At 43.5% G+C, this 14,693-nt stretch overlaps 1 protein-coding gene across 4 annotated transcripts; it reads left to right on the top strand.

Annotated features, from left to right (window-relative positions):
- The first annotated feature begins 1,658 nt into the window (after positions 1-1,658).
- Positions 1,659-13,736, top strand: GCSAM (germinal center associated signaling and motility). 4 transcript variants are annotated; one of them, XM_066347190.1, is made up of 6 exons: positions 1,659-1,777; positions 5,282-5,350; positions 7,632-7,685; positions 9,057-9,103; positions 11,161-11,189; positions 12,076-13,736. In XM_066347190.1, exons 1-6 carry the CDS (start codon positions 1,749-1,751, stop codon positions 12,388-12,390), a joined length of 543 nt encoding a protein of 180 aa, XP_066203287.1. In that variant the 5' UTR covers positions 1,659-1,748; the 3' UTR covers positions 12,391-13,736. The 4 variants fall into 4 exon arrangements, with proteins under 4 accessions (XP_066203287.1, XP_066203288.1, XP_066203286.1 ...); XM_066347191.1 differs by lacking the exon at positions 11,161-11,189 and having other exon boundaries at positions 7,641-7,685; positions 12,047-13,736; XM_066347189.1 differs by lacking the exon at positions 11,161-11,189 and having other exon boundaries at positions 12,047-13,736.
- Positions 13,737-14,693: the final 957 nt, after the last annotated feature.

Raw genomic sequence — 14,693 nt, 5'->3', positions numbered from 1 at the left:
ACTTTCTTTTTTCTTTTTTTTAAGATTTTATTTATTGATTTTACAGATACAGGTGAGCTGGTAATGGGGGGAGCGAGACATATGGTTGCTTCCATTTAATTGTCCATTGCTTGCTTGTTGCTTGTCATATGTGACTTGACTGGGCAAGCCCAGCGTTTTGAACCTGTGACCTCAGCGTTCCAGATCAGCGCTCTATCCACTGCACCACCACAGGTCAGGCAACATTTTGCACTTTCTTTTATTTCAAGGAGCTCCATGAGGGCAGGCCTGAATCTGCTTTGCCCACCACTGAATCCCCATGTCCAGCATACAGACTTGCTGAAGGAATGGAGGGGCAAATGAGTGACCAAACTGGAACCAATTTTCGAAAATAAAGAGAATACAAAAAAAATTTATGATTCTTGTCCCTAAGTTCATTTCCTTTTTTAACCTCATTTTTCTATTGAAATATGATTCATATACAGTAAAAATGCACCTTTTTGGTTTACAGCTCTATGAATTATGAGAAATGCATGCAGTCATGTAGCCACCACCACAAAATACAGCCAAACAATGAATCAAATTCCTTCCTGAGTCTTAAAGGTCAACCCCTCCCTCACCCCTTCTCCTGGCCACCACTGCTGTGTTTTCTGTTCTTACGGTTTTGCTTTGTCTTGTCCCAAATATCAGAACAAGGTAGACTTTACGTCTGGCTTCTTTCACAGAACATCACTTAGCAGAATTTGAGATTCAGCCATGTTCTTACATATACCAGCGGTCCATTCTTTTTTATCACTGGATAGTATCCCATGGTGTGGATGTAACACCTGAGCTACTCAGCTCTTTTTGTGGGACAATTGAAAGTAAAGCAGCTGTAAACATTTGCATACAGGTTCCCTGGAGGTCTTCCTGCTCTATTTCACTTGGATAAACATCTAGGAGCGGGATGGGTAAATTGTATGGTAAGGCTATGTTGAACTTCATAAGCAACTGCCACACTGTTTTCCCATCAGCAGTGCATGAGACTTCCAGGTGCTCTGCCCTCCTTGCTACCAGTTGGTATTACCACTTTTTGTATTGTTCTTGTTTTCAGTGTTAGCCATTCTAATAGGTGTGTAAAGGTGTTGCTGTGGTTTTGATTTACATTTCCTGATGACTCTAGTATTGAGCATCTTTTCATACATTTATTTACTATCCGCATATTTTCTTTAGTATACTGTTCAAATATTTTGCTCATTTTGCTATTGGGTGTCTATTTTCTTCTTAGTGAATTTTGAGAGTTCTTTATATATTCTGAATAAAAATCTTTTTTTTTATCAGACATATGTCTTGCTAATATTTTCTACTGGTCTGTGGTGTGACTTTTAACTATTTTTAAACTTCTCCTGTTTTAAAATCAAATTTGCCCCTGTCACTTTCTGAAGCTACAAGGTGGTTTAATAAATTTAGGTGTCTAAGGGGAAAATGGCATGGTCTGTCTGTAATTGCAGATGGGGCTTCCCCAGGGAATCAAAGCTCGCAATGACCAATGACTTCTGGTTTAAACCAATAGCCTGGTTCTTTCAGGCGCTGATATTTTAGGAAGTTAAGCACGTGTGCACCTCTGACTCTCCTCCCCTGGGCTCCTCCTCCCTCCACAGAGAGACACTCTTCTCCTTTTAGCTCTCTCTCACTAGTGGCCAGAGCAACGCAGCCTCACCTGTGAGTCAGGGGCTGTCCTGTCAGCGAACAAAGCAGGCTAAGGGGAATGTACCCAGAGGTCTAAGAGAATGGGGAACTCTCTGCTGAGGGGAAACAGGTGAGTCCAGACCCCCTTGGAGGGACCAGAGGGGATGGGTCTGCTTTGGGCAGGGGATGGGGGTTAGGAATTGAGTAGGAACTGACATGGCTCCTATGTGCCTGACACCAAGCTTATTCCTCATAGAGTTGGCCTTCTCCCAAGAGTCACCATGCACAGCTGGTAGAGAACAGCTGAGAGGGGAGGACTTGATCATGGGAGGCCTGTGCCATGGCCCACCTGCCGCAGAATGGGACAACTTTCTGAGGCCCAGCAAGGGATGCTCTCCTGAGCCCTTCGTGTACCCCTAGAAGCTCAAAACCACCACTACCTTTTTAATCACTAAATTCAAAATATTAAAGCAAGCTTCTTGTCATTATGAGGTCCTATCTGGCACACTTTCTGCTACAGATAAGCAAGAGGTAGAGAACTTGCCTTACCTTTTCTGGACCCCAGTGTCTTCATGGGATAGTAATATAATACACACCTTGGAGGATTCTAGTGTGTGTGATGTTGGCATAGTGCCTGATACAGTGTAGGGTTCAATTATTAGAAGATACTGTTTTCTTGGAACATCATCTTCATTAACATCAAAGCAGCTGTTGTTAAAATTAGTATCACCTAATACCGGGATCACCGTGGTACGAAGTGAGATGGTCTAGGGAAAATGAGCTAGCAGAGTGGAAGAGGGTGCCTATAGAATTATTCTTGATGTCCCTGGTCCCACCTCCTCAGTTCATGCTACTGGGAGCCAGAACACAAGACCCCAAATGCCACCTGCTGAAACACGGCCTTACAAGCCTGTGGACCAGCTCCTGTCCCTCCCTGAGTGTCAGTTAGTGCTGTCTGAGACTTCCTGTCCCACATCCTCACAGTCTTTTGTCAGTCTGCAACTAGCATTCTTTTATTGAATCCTTATTTTTATGTCTAGATACGAGTTTCTCAAATATAGAGACTCTTTCTTACTCATCTTTGAATTCCTATTTCCTAGTATTGTTTATGGCATCTAGAAGGCACTCAATAAGTGTTGGACAAATGACTGGACACATAAAGAAATAACTGTTGAGAAGAAAAGTAAAACGTAATATGGAGTTGATGTGTCTGAGAAAATCATGATTAGCGTCATATTTGTAATTTTGTTTTTTAAAACTTTGGTGTGGGGGTAAAGGATTTTTTTTTTTTTTGTCTTTTTCTGAAGCTGGAAACAGGGTTAGACAGTCAGACAGACTCCCGCATGTGCCCGACCGGGATCCACCCGGCACACCCACCAGGGGGCGACGCTCTGCCCCTCCGGGGCATCGCTCTGTCGCGACCAGAGCCACTCTAGCGCCTGGGGCAGAGGCCAAGGAGCCATCCTCAGCGCCCGGGCCATCTTTGCTCCAAAGGAGCCTTGCTGTGGGAGGGGAAGAGAGAGACAGAGAGGAAGGAGAGGAGGAGGGGTGGAGAGCAGATGGGCGCTTCTCCTATGTGCCCTGGCTGGGAATCGAACCTGGGACTTCTGCACGCCAGGCTGACGCTCTACCACTGAGCCAACCGGCCAGGGCCAAGGATTTTGACATTAATACATGTTGTAAAAAATTGGGAAATACATAAAGTATAAAGAAAGAAATAAAATAAACTAGTAAATCACAGTTATGACTATTGATAAAGTTGGGTGCGTTATTTTATGTAAATGTACTTTTCAGGCATTTGTATTTCTTCATCTGAGAGAGTAGTACTTTTAGCCTATTTTTGGTCTAGATTTTGGTCCACTTTGCTTTATTGGTAATAAAATCTATTTTTATTTTGAAGAAATTAGCCTTTATCATAAATGTAGCAAAAAATATTGTTCTAGTCTGTGTCTCTTATACCATCCAGACTTTTTATGTTTTTCTTATTATATTTTAAACATAATTGAATTAAATTTCTAATGCTTTTTTGTATCTACCAATTTATGCTTAAAGTTTTTTCCCATCCCAAGATAAGACAAATCCACACTATACTTTTATATGGTTGTGTATTGCTCCAGATTTAGCCCCATACCTTCAATATATGGTGTCAGTTATAAGTGTTTTTTTCCAAATAATTAATAAGTTGGCCCAGCCTCTTCAACCTCATGCTGACTTAAAATGTCTCCCTTAATAGAGTCACAAGTCTTATATTTACTTGGACCTGATTTCCAAATGATTTTAGTTATTATCCAATCAGCACACCCCCACCATGTCTTTCCAGATCAAATTTTTACAAAAGCCAGGAAAATTTCCCTTGGTTTTGGGCAGAATGACACCTATCGCTTCATGAGAGGAGCTGAAATCTTAGAGGCAGGAATATGCTAAAAGGAAACCTACTTTTTCTCATTTACTGGATGAGAGTCTTCAGACAAGCTGTCTAATTTTTTGGCCTCAGTTTCCTCACTGGTAAAAAATAGAATCATAATGTCAACACGATGAATTTATTCTGGGATTAAATGTAATATATTATAGAAAGAGTATGTTATATAAATTATATACATTTCATTAGATGTATAGTGTATATAGTATAATAAGTAGTATACTATGTATACTACATATATGTATATATGCATATGTGTGTATATGTATAAAGCATACAGTAAGTAGTGACTAATTGTTAGTTTGTGTGTGTGTGTGTGTGTGTGTACTTTTCCAAAGTGAGAAGCAAGGGGGGCAGACTGACTCCTGCATGCACCCATCCGGGATCCACCTGGCATGCCCATCAGGGGGCGATGTTCAGCCCATCTGGGGTGTCGCTCTGCTGCAACCGGAGCCATTCTAACGCCTGAGTTGGAGGCCATGGAGCCATTCTCAGCACCTGGGCCAACTTTGCTTCATGAAGCTTTGGCTTCAGGGTGGGCCAGGGGAGATAGAGAGAAAGGAGAGGGGGAAGGGTGGAGAAGCAGATGGGCGCTTCTCCTGTGTGCCCTGGTCAGGAATCGAACCCGGGACTTTCACACTCCAAGCCAACACTTTACCACTGAGCCAACTGGCCAGGGCCAGTTTTATTTTCTTTATAACCCCAACTCCCAACAAATGAAAAGTTGGTTGTGCAGAAACCTAACCCAAATAATAAAACAATTTATTTTTTTATTTAACACTTTCTTCCTGTTACATCCCGTGTTCTCTGTGTTGGTGCTTTCTGTGAAAGATGGCAATCTACATGAGACCACACCCTACCCTTCCCTATTCCTGTGTAGAGTCCCTGAAACCGTGCCAAGCAGATAGGCCTGTCTAGACACTGATATTCTCAGGGTCATCATGGGGATTCCTGGACATTTGGGGGAAAAAATGATTTCAGATTGTTTTTGCATTGAAAACATAGGCAGCCATTTCTATGGCAATGGAAAAAAACATTAGATCACAGATTGTGGTATATTCTTTAGGAGGACATATTAAAAGATGTGAGGGCAACAAGGGGAAGCCAAAGTGATCTGGGGTTCTGACACACATAGCAGAACTAAGGAAAGCAGGAAAAATCATAAAGAGAAGTGGGAATCTTGGAAACAGCTCATTCTGGTATGTTGAGTTTTAGGCGGCAGCAGAACACTCAGGAGCTACCCTGGAATCTGAGAGATCAAAACCTCAAGCCAGGAACACCCAGGTGAGAGCAAACCCACTGAGCCTCTCCTAGCCTTTGCCCAGAAGAGTGAAGTCAGGCTGGTCCTGGACATCACAGACCCCACCACAGAGGGCCCTGTTTAGACTCAGCAGCAGTTGTAATGATAGTAAATGAGGAGACAAGACAGAAGACAAAATCATTTTGACCTTTGGACAAGAGATGTGCCATTTTGCTGGAAGCTTAGTGTAACCTGTAACAACTAGAAATGGGGCTTCAATGTTCTGTTGTCTCTTTGCTTGTCTATCTCAAGTACCTTTGTGTCCAAGTTTTAGCCTGGCCTTTTCATTTTAAGCTCTAAGGTTCTGCTCCTGAAGTGACCATATCCCCCACATCACTACAATTGTTGGGAGATTTGTGGAGAAAAACACTTGTGATTACTGTGATGCTATTAAACCAAGACTTCCTCACCAATCCATTCTAACGGGGCCTTCTGAATGCCAGGGATCACTAAAATATGAAAGCAGATTCCCAGTGTCCAAGAATCCTAAAGAGTGACAAAGTCAGCTGTTCTGTGGCCAGTAGAGTTATATGCACTTTCTCCATGGTTTCAAGGGAAGGTTTTAGAAGAATATCAAGAAGTAACCACTGAGCCAACTCCTGGGTTAGGAGCTAAGGACCCAGAGATTCCCCCAAAGAGTGTGTATTTCTTCACTGCAAGCTAATGAGGTATCAATGAGCATATGTTAATGCATATACTCCAGAAGATAAAACAGACCAAAAGGACCATGGGCATTCTAACAAGGGAGAGATTGGGTAGACTGGGAGGCAGGCAAGCTTTGTGCAAGAGACAGAATTGCTGGTCCTTAGCCTGGTTGTCAGAGATTCGTCTGGCTTCTTTCACAAAGATTATCTGAACCCACCCCAAACCCAAACATCCTATTTGAAATGCAAGAATATATTGCAGAAAAGTTGAGTGGGGTTTAAAAATAGCCTTAGCCCATATTTAACTTTATGTGACTTCCAGAATGTAAGTAGTATAAGTTTCCTCATTTTATATTTTAAGAAACTGTGGCTTATGATGTACAGAGATGTTGACCCATTAACTAAAAACTGACTGTCTCCTTTCCTTCACTCCTATAGCTCTTCAGGGAACCTGATTTTCTTAGCATTGGTGTGATTTGATGGTTTTTTTTCCTGCAGTTTCTGTAGTCGCAGAAACAGGACATATAAACAAATGGCTAAAAGAACCTTTTATAAAGCCTGAAGAGGAGGAAGAACTACAGCAATATTTCTCAGACCCAAAGGCTCTGATAGTACATTGACCCTAGAGGCTGTCAGAACTGTCAGTCACCTGGCACCCCTAGCCAAGGTCACGCATGAGCAGCCTAGCCTCCACTGCCCTTTCTGAGGAAACTCCCCGGGAAAGCTCACAGGGAAAGAATATTTTGAGGTGGTGTTTCCAAATGTTTTTACATAGTGTTACTGAAACATACAATACTTTATAAAGGCTGTTTACATTCAACTATGTAGGATTTGACCACACCTCATTTTCAGAAAGAGGCCCAGAAGGGTACCTTAGACTTCAGCCTAGATATCTGACTGCAGGGAGATCCTGAGCCTTTCTTCCGTAAAGAGTACACAGCCCTGTTTATCTCGCTATGCCTTGGGGCCAAGGGAGCAGATCTGATGATATTCTGGATCAGTTAGAGCTGCTCTGTTCTTAGCTACTTATTCATTTATCAAATATTTACCTAAAATATATCTGCTATGTGCCAGGCACCGTGGCATATGTTGGTGATGCAGACCATGTTAAACAGATCAATATGGCCCCCAACCTTGTGACGCTCACGGTCAGGTGTGGGACACAGACAAGGGAGCAGGCAGTTGTAATGTGGTGGGTGTAGGAGAAATCCAGAGTGCAGTCGAATCCTGTGCAAATATTGCCTAACCTGTATTTGGAAGAATTTTCTAAAATGTCCACACTCTTATGCCTTGATTTCCTGGAGATAACTCTTGTGTCCTTCATCACAAGGTGCCAAGTAAATCCCTGGGATGGAGGCTGAGCAAACCCATCCCTTTCTCAGAGAATACAGCAGGAAGTGTCTTCCCAGATTAGGAATTGATAGTGTCACCTTCATATTTCCAAGCCAGTTAATGTCCTGGAAGGACGAAGACATTCTAGCGTGATAGATGAGTCCAAGTCACCTAGAATGAATACTCTCATGGAGGGGAAAGAAAAGACTTTTCATGGAAATGGCAAAGGGGAGAGAGTCAGCCTAACCAAGCTGCAGAAACCTACCTGGTGATCTGTGTTCTTTCTCAGCTGTTCTAGATGCTGGGACTGCCACAACGCTGAAGGGTGTTTCTGCCTTCCGTGGTGAGTAGAGTATTGCTTTCAGGAGTTATTTCCTTAAGTGTGGTTTCAGAGTGGTATTTGCTCTAAATTATCTGGGCACTCCCTGCTGTCTGTGGCCACAACAGAAACCTGCCGCTAGCCCCAACAATCGTCTAAGAGTCAGTCAGGGAAGCAATGCCTCAGGTTTGCCGAAAAACAGGAACCATGGTCTCACGGGTGGTATGTGCACCTCCAATGGGAAAGCCTCAGGAGCAGGGATGAAACTGGCTATCAGTGCAGAGGAAGACCCCTTACTCCACTACAACACCCAGACTCTCCATGCACATAAGCACACCTTTCTGACCCTTGCACAGAAAATTTGTAACTAGGGTGATCATATAATTCATTATCAAAACTGGGAAACCTTTGAGAGTGAAAGGGATATAAAAGTAGCTAAGAGTCACTAAGTGATTGGTAATGACATCAACTAAACTATCATAGCAAACCAGGACATATGGTTGTTCTCCTTAGAGCAGATGTTATTCTTGACTCCTGAGATAATAACGAGCTTCTGTTATATATATATATTATATATATATATTGTGTTTTTCTCAGGCGGTCAACTATATAGTATAATTACCTCTGGGACATATAATCATAACAAGCATATGGGACATATTTGTTTGTTCGCTTGTGTGTTTGGAAATCAGAGGTTGGGGTTAGGGTTGGGATTGGAAATAACCCTGGTTCCTTAACTCACATCATATGAAAGAAATTATATAATATTTTGTCAGAAAAAAAATCTCCAAAAATGCTACATATAACATCACCATAATTCTCCATTTGTAAATCAATTTTATGTCAGCCTTAGAAAAATGAGAAGAGAGAAGAAGGGAGACCTCACTCATTTGAGGAATCCAATGAACAATGTGATCTGAGGAACGGAACCGAGGCAGAGGCAGGATCCAAGGGACCAGAGGGAAAGCGGACAGAGGGAAAGGGGATGAGAGGATGGATCAGAGAAGTGAAAGAGATGAATGAAATTATATATATTTTATATATAACACAGCATTATAGAGAGCAGGACAGCAAATCCTGGAGGGAAAGGGAGAGGGCATTTGGGGGAGTGGGGGAGGGATGTTGAGGGGAATATGGGGGTAGGGAGATATATTCAGTGGGTACTTGAATCTATGTAAACACAATAAATTAAAATCAATAAAGTATAAAAAAAAAGAAGTAGATTCTGTTTGGTCTCTTTTACTTTTGCTTTTTTTCTATCTTATTTCTCTATGTTGAAGGAGCTGTTATAAAAGGCTTATAACTTTAACAAATGAAAAAGTGAAAAATAAACTTTTATAGGGAATGTCATTTTGAATTCTGAAACAACCAATGAACTTCCCTTTTCTCTTACAGGAAAAAAACACACATTTTTAAAGCCAGGCAAGATTTCCCCCCAAAAAGTAAGTTATTGCTTTCACATCGTTTTCGCTTTTGATAGACTTACGGGTCCAAACTGCACCTTCTCCTTGTTCTCAGAGCCCTTTGAACATAATTTCTGTATAAAACGTGCACATTTTTATGCTATTTGTCCAATTACATGTCTCTCTTTCTCCCCTAGACTGAGCTTGTTGAACCAGGGATAGGCTTATTGGTCGCCATGTCCTTCCATGAGACCCTGAGGTTGGCCTAAGCAGTTAATTGGGACCAGTAAACGCAGAAGGTGGGGGCCTGAGGCACTCAGAAGGAGCAGCAAGAAGGCTGGCTTGGGCAGAGAGAACACAGAGGAGGGGCAGGGCCTGGTGGTCAAGATTAGGAATGGGGCTATGTCTTGAGAACTGCAGAAGGTACTGAAGAGCTTTGTACAAAGGGCAGGTACAGTCCCATCTGCATTGAAGACATCACCCAGGCTGCTGGGCGGAGAATAAATAGTGGTGGCGAGTGGCGAAAGCAGGTGGTGGAAGGCCACTCGGTTGCTGATGCAATGGTCTCTGGAGACAGAACAGGGCTGAAGTCAGGGAGAGAGAAGAATCTGAGACAGGTATCACCTGTGAGAAAGAGAATAAGAAAGTATAGGCCTGCAGACAAGCCACTGCCTTTGCCTTCCTGAGTTTAAGAGGACAGCCTAGTTCATTCACTCTGAATCTTAGAAAGTAACCCTATAAGGGTGTGAATGGACAATACAGCCCTTTCACCTCTGGCCATTTCATTCAGGGGAACTGTGATTCCTAGGAAACCCTAATTTGCATTAGAGCCGAATGTGGTAGAAATAAGACCTCGTCTGCTGAAGCTCACAACCCTTTGTCTGTGGTGATGATCAGAGGAGTCCTAGGCGGCCATGGGGCTCTACGGAGATGTAAGCATCTGGGGTGTCAGTCTGCAGGAAAGGAAATCCACACACGGAGGATCTGGTGGCTCACATGCGCTCACCCACCTCTTGTACGAGGTGCAATCATGAGACTTCCTGTGAAAGCTCATTGAGCTGGTGTGTTTGTAAGGGAGTAGAAAGTGTATTGTGTGCCTCTTTGCTGAATGGCCAGAGCCCACAGCTTTTAAGTAAACTAGCATTTTTTTTTTCTTCATTTTTCTGAAGCTGGAAACGGGGAGAGACAGTCAGACAGACTCCCGCATGCGCCCGACCGGGATCCACCCGGCACGCCCACCATGGGGCGACGCTCTGCCCACCAGGGGGCGATGCTCTGCCCATCCTGGGCGTCGCCATGTTGCGACCAGAGCCACTCTAGCGCCTGAGGCAGAGGCCACAGAGCCATCCCCAGCGCCCAGGCCATCTTTGCTCCAATGGAGCCTTGGCTGCTGGAGGGGAAGAGAGAGACAGAGAGGAAAGCGCGGCGGAGGGGTGGAGAAGCAAATGGGCGTTTCTCCTGTGTGCCCTGGCCGGGAATCGAACCCGGGTCCTCCGCACGCTAGGCCGACGCTCTACCGCTGAGCCAACCGGCCAGGGCCTAAACTAGCATTTTAAGAGAAATTGGACCGCTTGTGTTTGTATCTGCCAGCAGGTTCAGGAGTGGGAATGCTCAACTTAAGAGTTTCCTCCCCTGCAAAACTTTCCGTGAGCACCAGCCCCCACACTACCACTCCCCCCTGTGAATTACAGTAAAAACTACAACCCTCCCCTGCACCATGGCTCTTTCTTAGGCCCTTGTCTGCCTCCTGTGCTAGCCTGTAGCCCCTTAAGTACAGGGGCTGTTTCTGATTCTTTGTCTCATCAACACCTGGTACAGAGCAGGCATGCGGTGAATTTTGTGTAAGAAAGGAGAGAGGAGGGAAGTGTTAGTTCCTAACTGAAAACCCACTGGATATGTCACCCTCCACTCAGTCTCTCGGCCGGAGCATAGCTCTGGATGTGTCTTGTTTGGATGGTCGTGTCATTCCCCAAGGACGTGCTGTAGGTCAGGACAGCCTGATACGGGCTGTTCCTTGGCTCTCTGGTCGCTTGTATCCCAGTCCCCATCAATCTCCCCATGAGCTGTTACTCATTGAGTGTATTTTCTTTCTCCAGGTGGAGGAACATCATCTGCTACCAGCCAGGTAACGTGAACATCTCTAAGCCTTTTACTGAGTTAGTGGTAGAAATGTAGACACCCTAGACAGCAGAAGTTGGCCTGCAAGACCTCTTCTGACTCTACTATGAAAGAGTAGGTGCTCATGCTCATAAGCCCAGGGACATATGCATGCCTGGTGGCAGAAGCAGCAGTGACCTTAGTTGTACTATTTATTGAAAGAAACTAATATTGATATTTACTGAGCACTTTTTTTTTGCCGGGCAGTGTGCTGAGCACTTTGTGTGCACAGTCTCTCATAACTCTCACAACAACCCTTTAGGATTGGTAGATTTTTTGCTATTATTTCCCCCATTTTACAGGTGAGAAAACTGAGAGACTAAGTAAAATTCCCCAAAGCCAGACAGTTTTCAAGATGGCAGAAGCCTGATTCAGAACCAAGCCTCGCTTCCAAATCCATGCTCTTTTCCTGTGTACTTTGCTGCTTTGCTTTTAATCTTCTGAAGTTTCACTGAATGAGACCTTCTCTTGCATTGTTTCCCTTTATATTGATGCAGATAGCTCTAGAATGGGTGCTTAAATATCACCACCCAGTCATATGCAGGCATCATCACAGTGTTCTCTTTTAAGAGAATGGACTTTCTGAGAATTACATGGAATGGTCAGGGGTCACTCTGGAACCCAGAGCAGAGAGCATGTGCCGCGTGGGCTGAAAACTCTAGGCAGCAGGAGCCCTCTGGCTGCCTGAGCTAGGTGTTGGGGTAGGGGCAGCCATTTAGGAAAAAGGCCAAGGGATGGAGGGGACATGGTCTGTGGAAGACAGACTTTGCCCATGGTCGAGTTTATGTTGCCACTGAAGTGCAAAGAGAACGACAAGGGGCCAAGTCTTGATGATGGTCTCCTCTGACCAGCAGGAGAATGCTAACCAGAGCTCCGCAGACCAGCTGTGCTACGCCCTCGTCAATCACAGCGTCCTTGGGAGAAGGCCATCAGGGAACTCTGCTGAGGAGCTCTATGAGAATGTTCCCCCCCAGGCTGAGAGGCCCAGGGAGCCATTGGGAGGAAGCGAGACTGAATACTCACTTCTCCATGTGCATTCTACCCCTCAGCATCCACCTTCCCCGGAAGATCACTATGAACTTTTCATGCCCAGTAGAATCTCCTCTCACACCCTGCAACAGCCCTGTCCACTTATACCCCCTTCTGAGGCTCAGTTTTCCCATTTATAATGAAACAATTGGACCAACGTGTGTTTCACACACCAGCAAATAAAAGCTGAGGGTAGAGGAAGTCTCTGCTTACTTCTCTCATCACACACAGACACACACACACACACACACCAGCCCTTTTTTACAGAGGTCTCAGTAGAACATAGTTTGCAAGCCACAGGGCCTCTTAGATTCTTCTCAATAGTCAATACCCCAAAATCAACCAACTATCCTAAACACCACTCATTGAGAAGGGAGCGGCCATATTTGGTTCTAAGTAGCTTTGGAAATGGGCTGCTGTGCTCAGGGACAGGAATGGCTCCCTAGTCCCCTACAGTGTGCAGATCACAAAGAGTTCTGCTCTTCTGTCTAGGCTCTTATAAAATGTCCACACAGTTGTCTCTGAAGTCACAAGGAATCCTTGCCCATCGTAGTAAGTGTACCCAAGGAGGAGTCTGCTCACTCCATGTGTGTTTGTGGGCCCAACTCCTCACTCATAGCCTTCCAGGTAGGCACCTGTGTGCTCCTCTCACTCCAGACCCCTAAGTGGTGTCCCTTCCATAGTGTGCTTTGACTTTCTGGCCCTGGTAGTTTGGTTGGTTACACGGGTTGAATCAGTAAGTCCCAAGCCAAAATTTTACAGTTTTATATCATTTTAGTCTATATATATTTCTTAGCTTTGCATTTAAATCTTAGTAAGAAAATCATAGCATCAGTACATGTTAGAGTATGACGATCTTTGGAGATCATCTAATCCCACTATCATTTTTGTACCCATTAGCCCAATGTAACATTGCAAGTTAGTGGCAGAATTTTATCTGGAGCCTGATTTCCTGGCTTCTAGTTTAGTGTTCTCAATGTACTACATAGAAGAGGCTCTACTCTATGCTACATGTCTGTATTAAATACTATGTCATGTATAAAATATGAATTAAGTGTCCAGTGGGAAAAATAACAAAAGTACCTACTCCTTCTCTAATGAGTTCTTCTATATATGCTCTGATTATTTATTTTCCCTCGGTTTTTCTTCAGTGTTTCTATAATTATGTATATTCCTTAAAACAGTGGTCATCAAATTATGACCCATGGTCATAATTTGGTCGACTGCCTGTTTTGTAGATAAAATATTATTGGAACAACACAACCATTTGTTTATGTAATGTTAAATAGTTGTGATACATACTGTTGGTCCTGGGGAAGAAAAATAAAAAATATTTATTTTTAGCCCTTAAAAAAAGTTTATAGACCTCTTCCCTAAACAAGCAAAACTGAGATAAATTAAACAGAAATATGCTTGGGTATTGATGCAACTCATAAGAGCTGGTACCAATAAAATGGTATGGAAATATTATACCACAAATTAGATGAGTGAGCCCAATAACAATTAATAAATTAGACTATTTCTATATTCACACCTGTGTTCTCAACTTCCTGTTTTAACCCATGCCCATTGCCTTAATTTTACAGATTTAAAAATAGTAAGAAATTTGTTAAGGCAGGCAGTGAATGTATTATTATGTGTTTAATTATTGTTTTGTTTTCAAAACTAACCAAAGTTAAATAACCTTGATACTTAAAATCCTCTAAGTGTGCCTGACCAGGCAGTGGTGCAGTGGATAGAGCATCGGACTGGGATGTGGAGGACCCAGGTTCGAGACCCTGGGGGTCGCCAGCTTGAGCACAGGCTCATCTGGTTTGAGCAAAGCTCACCAGCTTGGACCCTCGCTGGCTTGAGCAAGGGGTTACTTGGTCTGCTGAAGGCCCACAGTCAAGGCACATATGAGAAAGCAATCAATGAACAACTAAGATGTCGCAACGAAAAACTGATGATTAATGTTTCTCATCTGTCTTTGTCCCTGTCTGTCTGTCCCTATCTATCCCTCTCTCTGACTCTTTCTCTCTCTGTCTCTGTAAAAAAAAAAAAAATTCTCTAAGTGCCCAATTAGGATGAATCCAGTGGCTTGAGGTTGGATGTGACAACAGTTTTGCTGACACTTCAGCCAGTGAATGATCTTCGGCTAAAAAGGCAATCACATCTTAGTATCTTACCTTCTGCTAAATTCCTGTTTTTTGAAGAATTCTTTCACATGGAACCCTAACTTGGACCCTTGGCCAAGATTCACACAAGTCAAAAGGAGACTTGGGTGGTGGCAGGGAATATTGTACAGACGTTAACAGGGCTTAGAGCACAGAGTGTGGACTCTAGAGTCAGATAATCAACTATTCAAATCCTGGATTTATTTCTTCTTTCCTCCATCATCTTGAGTTTGTAACTTGGAGGTTCAGCTTTTTCATTCATAAACAAAAGGATGACATCTAATATA

Source organism: Saccopteryx leptura, chromosome 8, assembly GCF_036850995.1.
Source record: "Saccopteryx leptura isolate mSacLep1 chromosome 8, mSacLep1_pri_phased_curated, whole genome shotgun sequence".
Taxonomy (NCBI): Eukaryota; Metazoa; Chordata; class Mammalia; order Chiroptera; family Emballonuridae; genus Saccopteryx; species Saccopteryx leptura.
Note: the sequence above shows the minus strand (reverse complement) of the source record. Positions and strands in the feature narration are given on the sequence as shown.